The sequence below is a fragment of the Homarus americanus genome, unplaced genomic scaffold (genome assembly GCF_018991925.1).
Source record: "Homarus americanus isolate GMGI-L3 unplaced genomic scaffold, GMGI_Hamer_2.0 scaffold56241, whole genome shotgun sequence".
In the NCBI taxonomy this organism is placed as follows: domain Eukaryota; kingdom Metazoa; phylum Arthropoda; class Malacostraca; order Decapoda; family Nephropidae; genus Homarus; species Homarus americanus.
This window is the reverse complement of record NW_024740202.1, coordinates 2,299,830-2,311,520: the sequence shown is the minus strand read 5'-3', so window position 1 is coordinate 2,311,520 and position 11,691 is coordinate 2,299,830. Positions and strand designations below refer to the sequence as shown.

Here is an 11,691-nt window from a genome sequence, read left to right as displayed (position 1 = left end):
CACCTCCAGGTATGACGACAGGTACCACTACCAGGACCACTGTGGCAGAAGTCAATCAGTCAGTCAGTCAGTCAGTTCACCTTCAACCTCTACTGACGGTGGTGAGATGAGATAACCTCCCAGCGCTGCAATAGTACTCCCGTAGTGGCTGTGAGTGTCTGTGACTGTCACCTGGAATATACTACACTACAGCCAACGACATATTAATACTGTTGGTCCGCTAGTGATAGAAAAAAGAAAAAGAGAGAGAGAGAGAGAGAGAGAGAGAGAGTCCAGTACACTTCCCAATACCACCGTCAGGAACACACCTTCGTCTGTCTCCTCCAGGGGGCCAGGTAGTGTGTCAACAGTATATCAGAGTTAATTAAAAATGAACTGTGAGCTAATGAACAGTTTTATCAACATCATCATTTACATAACACCAGGAATATCTGAAATATTTTTAGCTCAAACAACATTCAAAACAGACACACAGGGGAGGGAGGAAGGGAAGGAAGGGAGGGAGGAGGAGGAAGGGAGGGAGGGAGGGAGGGGGAGGTGTTAGTTCGACCAGCTCGATGTTATTGTGGTTCCTGATGATCTAAGCCTTGTGTTCTGTACTGTACACTTTGTATTGATTATAACAACTGTACCTTAGTGTTGTGTGTGTGTGTGTGTGTGTGTGTGTGTGTGTGTGTGTGTGTGTGTGTGTGCTGTTGTTGTGTGTGTGTGTGTGTGTGTGGTGTACATATTCCTCTCGTGTAGTGAGTGACAGCAGCCATAACTCACTTGGTTCTCGTTGACAGTAAAGTGTTGATGATGATTACAGAGGCTGAGTGAGGTGTGGGGAGTGTGGTGTGAGGGTGTGGTGTGAGGGTGTGGTGTGAGGGAGTGTGGTGTGAGGGAGTGGTGTGAGGGGTGAGGTGTGAGGGAGGGAGGTGGAGGGGGAGTGAGGTGTGAGGGAGTGAGGTGTGAGGGAGGGAGGTGTGAGGAGGTGTGGTGTGAGGGTGTGGTGTGAGGGGTGTGGTGGGGTGGGGTGTGAGGGAGTGAGGTGTGAGGGTGTGGTGTGAGGAGTGTGGTGTGAGGAGTGAGGTGTGAGGGAGTGTGGTGTGAGGGAGTGAGGTGAGGGGTGTGGTGTGAGGGAGTGTGGTGTGAGGGAGTGGGGTGTGAGGGAGTGGGGTGTGAGGGTAGGGGTGTGAGGGAGTGGGGTGTGAGGGAGGAGGAGGTGTGGGGAGTGGGGTGTGAGGAGTGGGGTGTGAGGGGAGGGAGTGAAGGAGTGTGGTGAGGGAGTGTGGTGTGAGGGAGGTGGGGTGTGAGGGAGTGAGGTGTGAGGGAGTGCAGTGTGAGGGAGTGAGGTGTGAGGGGGTGTGGTGTGAGGAGGTGGTGTGAGGGAGTGAGGTGTGAGGGCCTCCACACTAAGTAACACCTTCCACTAACTGGTGTGTTGGTAGGCGGAGAGGGAAGAGAGGGAGGGAGAGAAGGAGGGAGGGAGGAGGAAGAGGAAGAGAAGGAGGAAGGGAGGAAGATACTGTAGGAAGGGAAGAGAAGGAGGGAGGGAGGGGAAGGGGAGAGTGAAGGAGGGAAGGGAAACGAGACAGGGAGGGAGGGGCGTCTCACATTACTGTATTAAGGTGATGTACACAAAATTCCACCTTACACACACACACACACACACACCCCGCCCACACACGCCCACACACGCCCATACACTCAATCTCTACACTATTGCCGTGGGTTGTCACACTCACCACTGTTAACGTGGACAGAAACAGAGGCGGTGGGGGCGTTGACGGGGAGACAGGTGTAGTTGCCGGAGTCAGAGGTGGTGACGGACGACAAGAGTAGCCTTGACGTGGTCTGTTCTCCCGTCTTCTCCACCTAGAAATTGTTTATTATTTTACCACGATTATTTTTTTACGAATCTTTAAATATATAATGTCTGACTGTTGTGTGTGTGTGTGTGTGTGTGTGTGTGTGTGTGTGTGTGTGTGTGTGTATGTACCCTTATCAGGTGACCAACAGGTGTGAGTGAGAGACAGAGAGAGAGAGAGAGAGAGAGAGAGAGAGAGAGAGAGAAGAGAGAGAGAGAGAGAGATACACATATACATCATATTTAAAGACAACATCATCATCACTACAGCACATACTATCCTTTCCCAGGTTTAATATATCCTGTAAGTAATAGGTGTATGAAGTATTATTTAATCCTAGTTAATCTCTACTGCAGTTGTTGATAAAAGATATTAAAATATGTCAGGGTTTAATGGTCTCTTATGGCCTACTTTGTTAAGGGGATTTTAAACACACACAAACACACACACACACACACACATAAAACTCTTATTTTCACAAATTTTAATAAGTATTAATTAAAAAAAATAGACCTCACACCGTTGCCACAATATACTATACAATACAGAGATTACCTTAAGATTACCTACCTGGGCTTATTACACCTCAACGCTAACCTAACTTAACCCAACCTAACTTAACCCAACCAAACTTAACCCAACCAAACATAACCCAACCTAACTTAACCCAACCAAACTTAACCCAACCTAACTTAACCCAACCAAACTTAACCCAACCAAACATAACCCAACCAAACTTAACCCAACCAAACATAACCCAACCTAACTTAACCCAACCAAACTTAACCCAACCAAACTTAACCCAACCAAACTTAACCCAACCAAACTTAACCTAACCTAACTTAACCCAACCTAACCAAACCTTCAGGTACTTAGCATCTGTTTGTACTCCTTCATTTTTTCTATACATTTTACATTTATTTTCACTACATTTTCCTTTATAAAGATGAATAATAATTAATAAATGTTATCTGTGTTGTTCCTTGGTATCTCATTCTCTCTCATACATTATTCTATACACTTTTTTTATTATTAATTATCTAGTTATTCATGTGTGTGTGTGTGTGTGTGTGTGTGTGTGTGTGTGCGTTTCTGAGTTCAGCACAATGTAAAAAAAAACCAATAAACTCTACGGACATTGTGTGTGTGTGTGTGTGTGTGTGTGTGTGTGTGCGTTTCTGAGTTCAGCACAATGTAAAAAAAAACCAATAAACTCTACGGACATTACCACCCATGTTTCACTTACTAATTCTCTCTCTCTCTCTCTCTCTCTCTCTCTCTCTCTCTCTCTCTCATCTGTTACATGCAGTAGTTGTTTATCCATTCTTTATTCTCAATTGCCATTTCCCGTTCCTTCTCTTTGTATTCTCTCCCTATTATGTACTACAGAGCTTTAATAAGACTACATAAATCACATTACTACAGTGATAGTAAGGGAGTGAACTTGGGATTATGTTTGACGCCGGGGTTAAATCTATTTACCTTAATGTCATTATTACTTAGGCTCGTTTCCCACCCCACTCACCCTCTGAGGGGCTACGCGGCTACTCTTAATTCTATTATTTTCGGCTCGACTGGGGAAGAAACTAAATGCCAAACAGTACCCTTTGTGTGTCTATTTTATTTTATATTAATTCTAACTCAATATGTTTCTTTTTTTCCGTTTTTTTCCCAATTTGCTATGAGTGCTCTGTTCTTGTTTTTTCCCCGCGCTCGCTCTCAGGGGACCCGAACCTATTCTAATTATCTTGTTTTCGTTACTAAGGAAGAGTGAACGAGCATTCTCCGCGACCTCACCTGTTTTATTGACTTATTTTTCGGAGTTAAACTTGTTTTTTAATATTCTTTTTCAAGTACCTTAATTAATATAATTCCAGCTTTCACGCGAGTGGACACGGATGAATAACTAATATTACCTCCACGGTATCATTTTTTTTTCTGAAGAATATATTTGTTTCTGCTTATTTTGATGTGATTTCCCCCTGTTGTCGCATCAAGGGGGACACGAACCTATTCTAATTGTCATATTTTCTCGACCAATTAAAACTAACTTTATCGTAAACAGGATTAATTCTTTGTAAATTTACTGTACAATATTTATTTTCACGAATAACATGTAAATTTAACTTTCCTACGCAAGTTAAATCAGTTAATATTTTTCTGTAAATATTATCCCATTCTGTCGTCACAAGGGGATGCGTGACTATTCTTATTATGTCTAATTATCCAGATGAATGAAGACTAAATTGACTTTCATTACAAATTATACAGTTTTATATCATTTCTTTCGTGTTATTCTCTACGGCATATTTCTTTCATTTTTCTTTTCAAACCTCGAGGTATACGTGACTTTTATATTTACCTTGCACAAAAAAACATTAATATTACTGTTTTAAATCATTCCTCTTCAAAATTAAATACTTATTCCCGTTTTCTTTTCAAGTTTAATTTGTTTTTGTATGAGCGTTTTTCCTCACCGCCACAGAGGGGACACGAACCTATTATTAACGCCTTTTATTTCCACCCGCGAATACAAAGGAACGGTGAAAATTCATGACCACATTTTTACTGTTTTACTTAATATCTTTCCCCCACCTTTTTTTCTGAATTAGATTTTTATTTCGGAGTTAATCTGTTCACTCGGTAAATCTTTTGGGCTCGTTGTCGCCTTCTCTGGGGGAAGTGTATTCCTGAGTTTCCCTCTGAAGTTTACGTCACGGTTTACACTTGAGAGTTCCCTATAGGTTTACACTTGAGAGTTCCCTATAGGTTTACATTTGAGAGTTCCCTATAGGTTTACATTTGAGAGTTCCCTATAGGTTTACACTTGAGAGTTCCCTATAGGTTTACTTCTGAGAGTTCCCTATAGGTTTACTTCTGAGAGTTTTCCTTGGAGATTTACGCCGTAGTTTACACCCGAGAGACGATTCTAGGTGCATTAGAGCGATAAAGATGGTTGCCATAGAGTCAGTAATGAGACGGTTTATTATGCAAATGAGGAAGAGTTTGAGATAATTAGCCGCCGGAGAGAGAGAGAGAGAGAGAGAGAGAGAGAGAGAGAGAGAGAGAGAGAGAGAGAGAGAGAGAGAGAGAGAGAGAATAGGCATTAACAAAACTTCATCATACAATACAGAATATAAATACCTTTAAAAATATATATATAAATATCAATATAATTTTCTTCTCTGTCTGTTTATCACGACGGAAATATTTGGTTCAATTTTCTTGTGAACGTTAATGTGTTTATTATGGAAAGGAGTTTGCCGCCACCAGGCCAGGGAATACGTGACTATAACAATTGTCTTATTTACACTTCCAGTACACACGAAATTAATTAAAAAAAACACACAACATTCTTACTTTTATATTATCTTTCTTAATAAAATGTTCATCGGTATTTTTATTTGAGCTTTAATTTATATACTGTAAAGTCCTCGCTCTAGCAGGGGTTGCAGGGCTATTCCATAATTCTTGTGTTTTCTAGTACTCTTGCAAATAAACTCAGTATTCGCTTTATTTACTGATTTATTTTACTTCTCTCTCGTTTTAAGTAATTTATAAACCTTGGTATCTTTATAATATATTATTTTTCCCAGGTTTCGAGGTCAGGGGATACGTAGCTATTTCAATTAAGCTAATTTCTCGACGGAATATAAATGAAGTCTTAACGCTATATTATTCTTACATCGTTTCTCAGAGTAAAATTTTGTTCCTGTTATATTCCAAAGCTTTAATATGTTCGTTATCAATATATTACTTCACCTTTAAAACAGCGGATGACGTGACTATTTCAATTTCTATATTTCCGCGACAGATGTAAAATAAATATATATTCTAAATATAATATTACTGGGTTTTAAAGTTAGCTACGTTTTATAACCTTAATATGTTTGTTATGTAAAGTATTTTTCCATTCTCGAAACAAAGGGATACGTGACTAACAATTACCATATTTAAACCTAAAGCTAGTCAAGACTTATTTTCCGTGTTTAATTTTATCTTTTCTTTTTTAGTTACAATATATATTTTCTTTCATTCCCCACATTCGTTTTCAGTACTTGAGCATTTTTTCAATATCATTTCGTTCTTTATAATGAATATTGCCATAAATGTTCGCTTCAACATTGTTCATTGGCATTATTCCCGTCTTCGCATCTATGGGGAAACGTGACTAACTAAATAACCATATTTTCCCGAATAAAAAAAAAAATAAAAATCATCTATTATTTTATTCTATCTAATTTCATTTTATTTTTCATGTTGTTCTTTTCAATTTTCTTTTAGGACTTAAATGTTTTTATTGTGTGCACGTTTCCCTCGCTGCTGTGGCTCCCGAGGGGCTCGGGTCTATTCCAATTCCTTCATTGTAGCGAATCGTGAAAAAACCAACTGAATACTGAAAACATTCTCTCCACTATTTTCCCCTCTAGAATATATTATTTCTCAGACTAAGAGCTTCCCTTTTGAGATTTCTTCTTGGAATATATCTGAAAAAAATAATTCTTTCAATCTATTTTAGTGTAGTTATAACATTACTGTATATTTATAAGTTTACTACTACTAAATAATAAGAATAATAATAATAAAAATGATAATAATAATAATAATAATAATAATAATAATAATAATAATAATAATAATAATAATAATAATAATAATAATAATAATAATAATAATAACCCACCCACCCACCTAACCCACCACCACCACCCACCAACCAACCCACCCACCCACCCACTAACTCACCTGGAGGGAAATGCCGCCCCTGGGAGAGTCATAATCGAGAACATGTTGGTCGTGGTACCAGAGAAGGGCGGTGGGCGGCTTCTTGGTGTGGGTAACGACACACACTAACGACAGAGACGACCCGGCCTGTAGGAACCTCTCCTTCCCTCCTAGGATGTACGTCCCATACTCCCCTGTGAGAGGTGAGAGGTGAGGTAAGTGAGAGGTGTGAGTGGGGTGGGGTGTGAGAGAGATGTACAACGGGAATATACATTTATATACAAATGCATACACACGTACATATAAAGTACACATACCTTGTCTACAAATGACTCCATAACCAGACTCTGTACCACAACATACACACATACACACATACACTGAACTCCAATAACATTTACATATATATACACGTAATATTACGGACTGACAGACAGACAGACAAGCAGACAGACTTACCATTTTCTTTGTTAGTTGGAGGCATTCTGTACAGCTGACCATCCAACACTCGCTTATCTGAGGAGATGAATAATAATAATAATAATAATAATAATAATAATAATAATTATAATAATTATAATAATAATAAAAATAATAATAATAATAATAATACTACTACTACTACTACTACTACTACTACTAATAATAATAATAATAATAACAATAATAATAAACAGAATATATATAATAACAATAATAATAATAATAATAATAATAATAACAATAATAATAGTAATAATAATAATAATAATAATAATAACAATAATAATAATAATAATAATAATAATAATAATAATAATAATAATAATAATAATAATAATAATAATAATAATAATAATAATAATAATAATAATAATAATAATAATAATAATAAACAGAATATATATAATAATTCCTTGCCATTATTTACGTCTCATAACACTGAGAAATAGTTAAGACTTATCGTTGAGTGTATAGGAGGGTAAAGGTAGTGAAATATGGCTGGATGTGACCGTAGAGTTTCGCTCGCTTGACTCGCTATATCAGAGACTGGAAGGTCTATGGACAGTACAGGATATAACGAGTCTAATTTATACTCAGTTATTTAATGATTTTAGTATTTGATGTTTTATAACCCAGAAATAAATTTATAATAATAATAATAATAAATAATAAATAATAATAATAATAATAATAATAATAATAATAATAATAATAATAATAATAATATAATAATAATAATAATAATAATAATATAATAATAATAATAATAATAATAATAATAATAATAATAATAATAATAATAATAATAATAATAATAAACTTCTATGTACGTCTATGTAAATATTCGTGTTTTCAGCTGGTGTTTATTATATCACTGTCTGTTTGTGTGTGTCTGTCTGTATTTTTCTGTTTATGTATGTCTCTCTCTCTCTCTCTCTCTCTCTCTCTCTCTCTCTCTCTCTCTCTCTCTCTTCCCCTTCAATTATTCACGTATCGCTTCTCTCGTATTCAATCCTCCTTTGCTATATATGTGTGTGTACTAACACACACACACACACACACACACAGACACACACACACACACACACACACACACACACACATACATCTGTGGACGTATTCAAACACAGAAAAGAGAGAGAGAGAGTCGTAATTCCTGATCACAATGAAGAGAGAGAGAGAGATAAAGAAATATCTCTCTGCCGTCTCTAAGTCTCTCATCTCTTATCCGATCGGGAATTTCTCAACCGTACACAGCATTTTTTCCAACCCATAGCTGGAATTCGATATTTTTCTCTCCTCTAGTTGGTCTTAAAAAAATTCTACACACGACTTCAATATAACCCGGAATTAATCGTTGTTTTATCATTAATGCTCCTAAGAATTCTGAAATATTTTTATCAGTGGTAGAATCAGAGAGTTTTTCAGTGGCATTTAATCGTATTTATTGGTATCGGGTTTTGAAATTTTTACCAACGGTGGAATTTGTTCTTCAGTGGAATTAGTTGATAAATTCCTGGTTTTTAGTTAGTTTAATGATGGATTAACTTGTATAATGAATTATTCTCTGTGGGATGTAGGTTTTAATTCTCTGTTGGAATTTAATTAGAATTCTAGAGATTTGATATTTACATTCTTGTATGATAAGGTATTTCAACTTAGAATCGATACGTGTACTTTTTTACTTACAAATCTGACAGGAAAATCAACTTATCTACTTTTTTACTTACAAATCTGACGAAAAAATCAACTTATCTACTTTTTTTTACTTACAAATCTGACGAAAAAAATCAACTTATCTACTTTTTTTTACTTACAAATCTGGCGAAAAAAATCAACGTATCTACTTTTTTTTACTTACAAATCTGACGAAAAAAAAATAAAAAATAAATCCCCTTGATTTTCACAAAGTAAATCCTCTTCTTTAAAAAACAAAACACAATTTATTCAACACCCGAATGCGTATCCGAAAGAAAAAACCTGTTCCAATATTTTTCTTATTTTTTTGACGCCATGTTCTTGTGAGGCAGGAATGCACTTTTAGAGGCTACAGTCAACGCCATCTGCCGGGGATGTGGTGTGAGGCAAGATTGTATTGTTATTGTATTATTTTTATGGTTTTGGGGGGGAGTGGAGGGGTTAGAGGAGGAGGTAAGGGTGAGGAGTGGGTTAGGGAGGGAGGAGGTAAGGGGAGGGGAGGGGGTTAGGGAGGGAAGGGTTAGGAGGAAGGAGAGGACCGGTGTAGCATCATGGTGCTTCCTTTGATTGCTGGAATGTACCTACGGTCCCTGGAACGTACCTACGGTCCCTGGAACGTACCTACAGACTCTTGAGCGTATCTACGGCCCCTAGAACGTACCTATGGCCCCTAGAACGTACCTACGGCCCCTGGAACGTACCTACGGTCCCTGGAACGTACCTACAGACTCTTGAGCGTACCTACGGGCCTGAACTACCTACCCTGAACGTACCTACGGACTCTTGAACGTGCCAACAAGCCCTGGAACGTACCACAGGCCCCTGAACCAACCTACAGACCCGAACCAACCTACAGGTCCTGGAACTAACCTACAGGCCCCGGGAACCAACCTGGTCCCGGAACCAACCTACAGGTCCTGGAACCAACACAGACCAACCTGCAGGTCCTGGAACCAACCTGGTCGTCCTGGAACTAACCTACAGGTCCTGGAAATCAACCTACAGGTCCTGGAACCAACCATGGGTCTCTGGAACCAACCTACAGGTCCTGGAACTAACCCACAGCCACTGGAACCAACCTACAGGTCCTGAACCAACCCAGGCCCTGAACCAACCTACGGCCCTGGAACTAACCTACAGGTCCTGAACCGCGTCCTGAACCAACCCTGACAGGCCCTGAACTAACCTACAGGTCCTGAACTAACCTACAGGCCCTGAACTAACCTACAGGCCCTGAACCAACCTACAGGCCTGGAACTAACCTACAGGCCCTGAACCAACCTACAGGCCCTGAACTAACCTACAGGCCCTGGAACTAACCTACAGGCCCCGAACTAACATACAGCCACTGGAACACATCCTCGGGGGCTTTGGTAGGGCGTTCGGGTACCAGTCATAAAAATGGCTACACGAGGGGTCCCAGACTCTAACCAAAACAACATTTTCTTTTCTCCAGCACAAACACAAACCTTAAGCCAAGATCTGTATATTTTAACTCACACTGAATATTTTTCCCATCGTTTTTAATATATTTCATAACTAATTTACTTCACTCTGGTATATTTCACATTTTTATCTCTCTCACCTCTAAATATTCTATAAATATCTACAAATTCTTGATATATTCGTATTTACACATTCATATATATAGAGAAATAGTGTAAAGATATATGTGTGTGTGTGTGTGTTAGTCTCTCGCTGTGGAGGAGTGACAGGGCAACAGAACACAGCTTTTACGGCACAGCGAGAAAAACAAATGAACAGCGTATTGTAGGAACGCTTTCATAAGACTTTCACTATAGTTAAAAATAATACATCAACCATTTATATATTTAACAACATTACTGACAAAAAAACAAAAACAAATACTTATTGAATTTATCATAATTATTACGGGTTTCTGAATCATATATATATATATATTTTATGAAGATATATAATTAATGTGTATATACTTGTTATAAAATATATATAATGTGCATAATGTGATTTTGTAAGAGGATTTTTACCTTATTTATCTTATGGATATTCAGGCAGACGACACAGCCAGAGAGAGAGAGAGAGAGAGAGAGAGAGAGAGAGAGAGAGAGACTCACCTGTAACAGTGAGGTAGACGTTTCTCACGATCTTGGGGTCTGAGTTCACCTGACACTTAGGGCCCCGGCGTCCTCGGCTGGGTGTACTGAGCCTGTAGCGTCCAGTCATCTGTCTTGGCACTGTGTAACACCTGTAGATATAAATACACTTGTAACCCCTGTAACACCTGCCCCGAGACTGTAACACCTAGATATAAATACCAACCCCTAACACCTGCCCCGGGACACTGTACACCTGTAGACAAATACACTTGCCCCTGAACACCTCCCCGGACACTGTAACACCTGTAATATAAATACACTTGTACCCCCTTAACACCCCGGACAAACACCTGTAGATATAAATACACTAACCCCTGTAACACCTCCCCGAGACTGAACCTATAACACCCACTAACACCTGCCGGAGACTGTAACACCTATAGATAAAACCCAACCCTGTAACACCTGCCCCGGGAGACTGAAACACCTGTAGAGTTATTCGGGGCATATTGTAATGTATATGAATAGAATGTTCTTTAATACATGGGGGCAACTATTATATGTATATGTTGACTAGGTGGCCATTATCACCTGATGTATCGTGGGGTCATTAACTCTGAACAAGGTAACTGTGGCAATGAGGTCCACTGTGTAATCTGTAATTGACTAATTTATATAAAAGCCAGAGACAATAGAGGTCACGGGTTGACCTAACCTCACCTTACCTGATATGACTTAATCTGACCCGACAATCCCAAACTATCAAGATTCCAATCAAAACACTGCTCTGGTAACCAACCAGGTAGTGAACAAGAAGGTGTGTGTGTGTGTGTGTGTGTGTGTGTGTGTGTGTGTGT

The 11,691-nt window shown here is 38.7% G+C and overlaps 1 protein-coding gene across 2 annotated transcripts in view; it reads right to left on the bottom strand.

Moving 5' to 3' along the window:
* Nucleotides 1-10,907, bottom strand: part of LOC121875386 (zwei Ig domain protein zig-8-like) — a gene marked incomplete at its 5' end in the record, with an annotated part of 18,533 nt that extends 7,626 nt beyond the window's left edge. For both annotated transcript variants that reach the window (XM_042379937.1, XM_042379939.1), the window contains 4 exon segments: nucleotides 1,728-1,857; nucleotides 6,597-6,769; nucleotides 7,035-7,091; nucleotides 10,853-10,907. In XM_042379937.1, the coding sequence (XP_042235871.1) occupies nucleotides 1,728-1,857; nucleotides 6,597-6,769; nucleotides 7,035-7,091; nucleotides 10,853-10,907 (415 nt within the window).
* Between the last annotated feature and the right edge of the window lie 784 nt (nucleotides 10,908-11,691).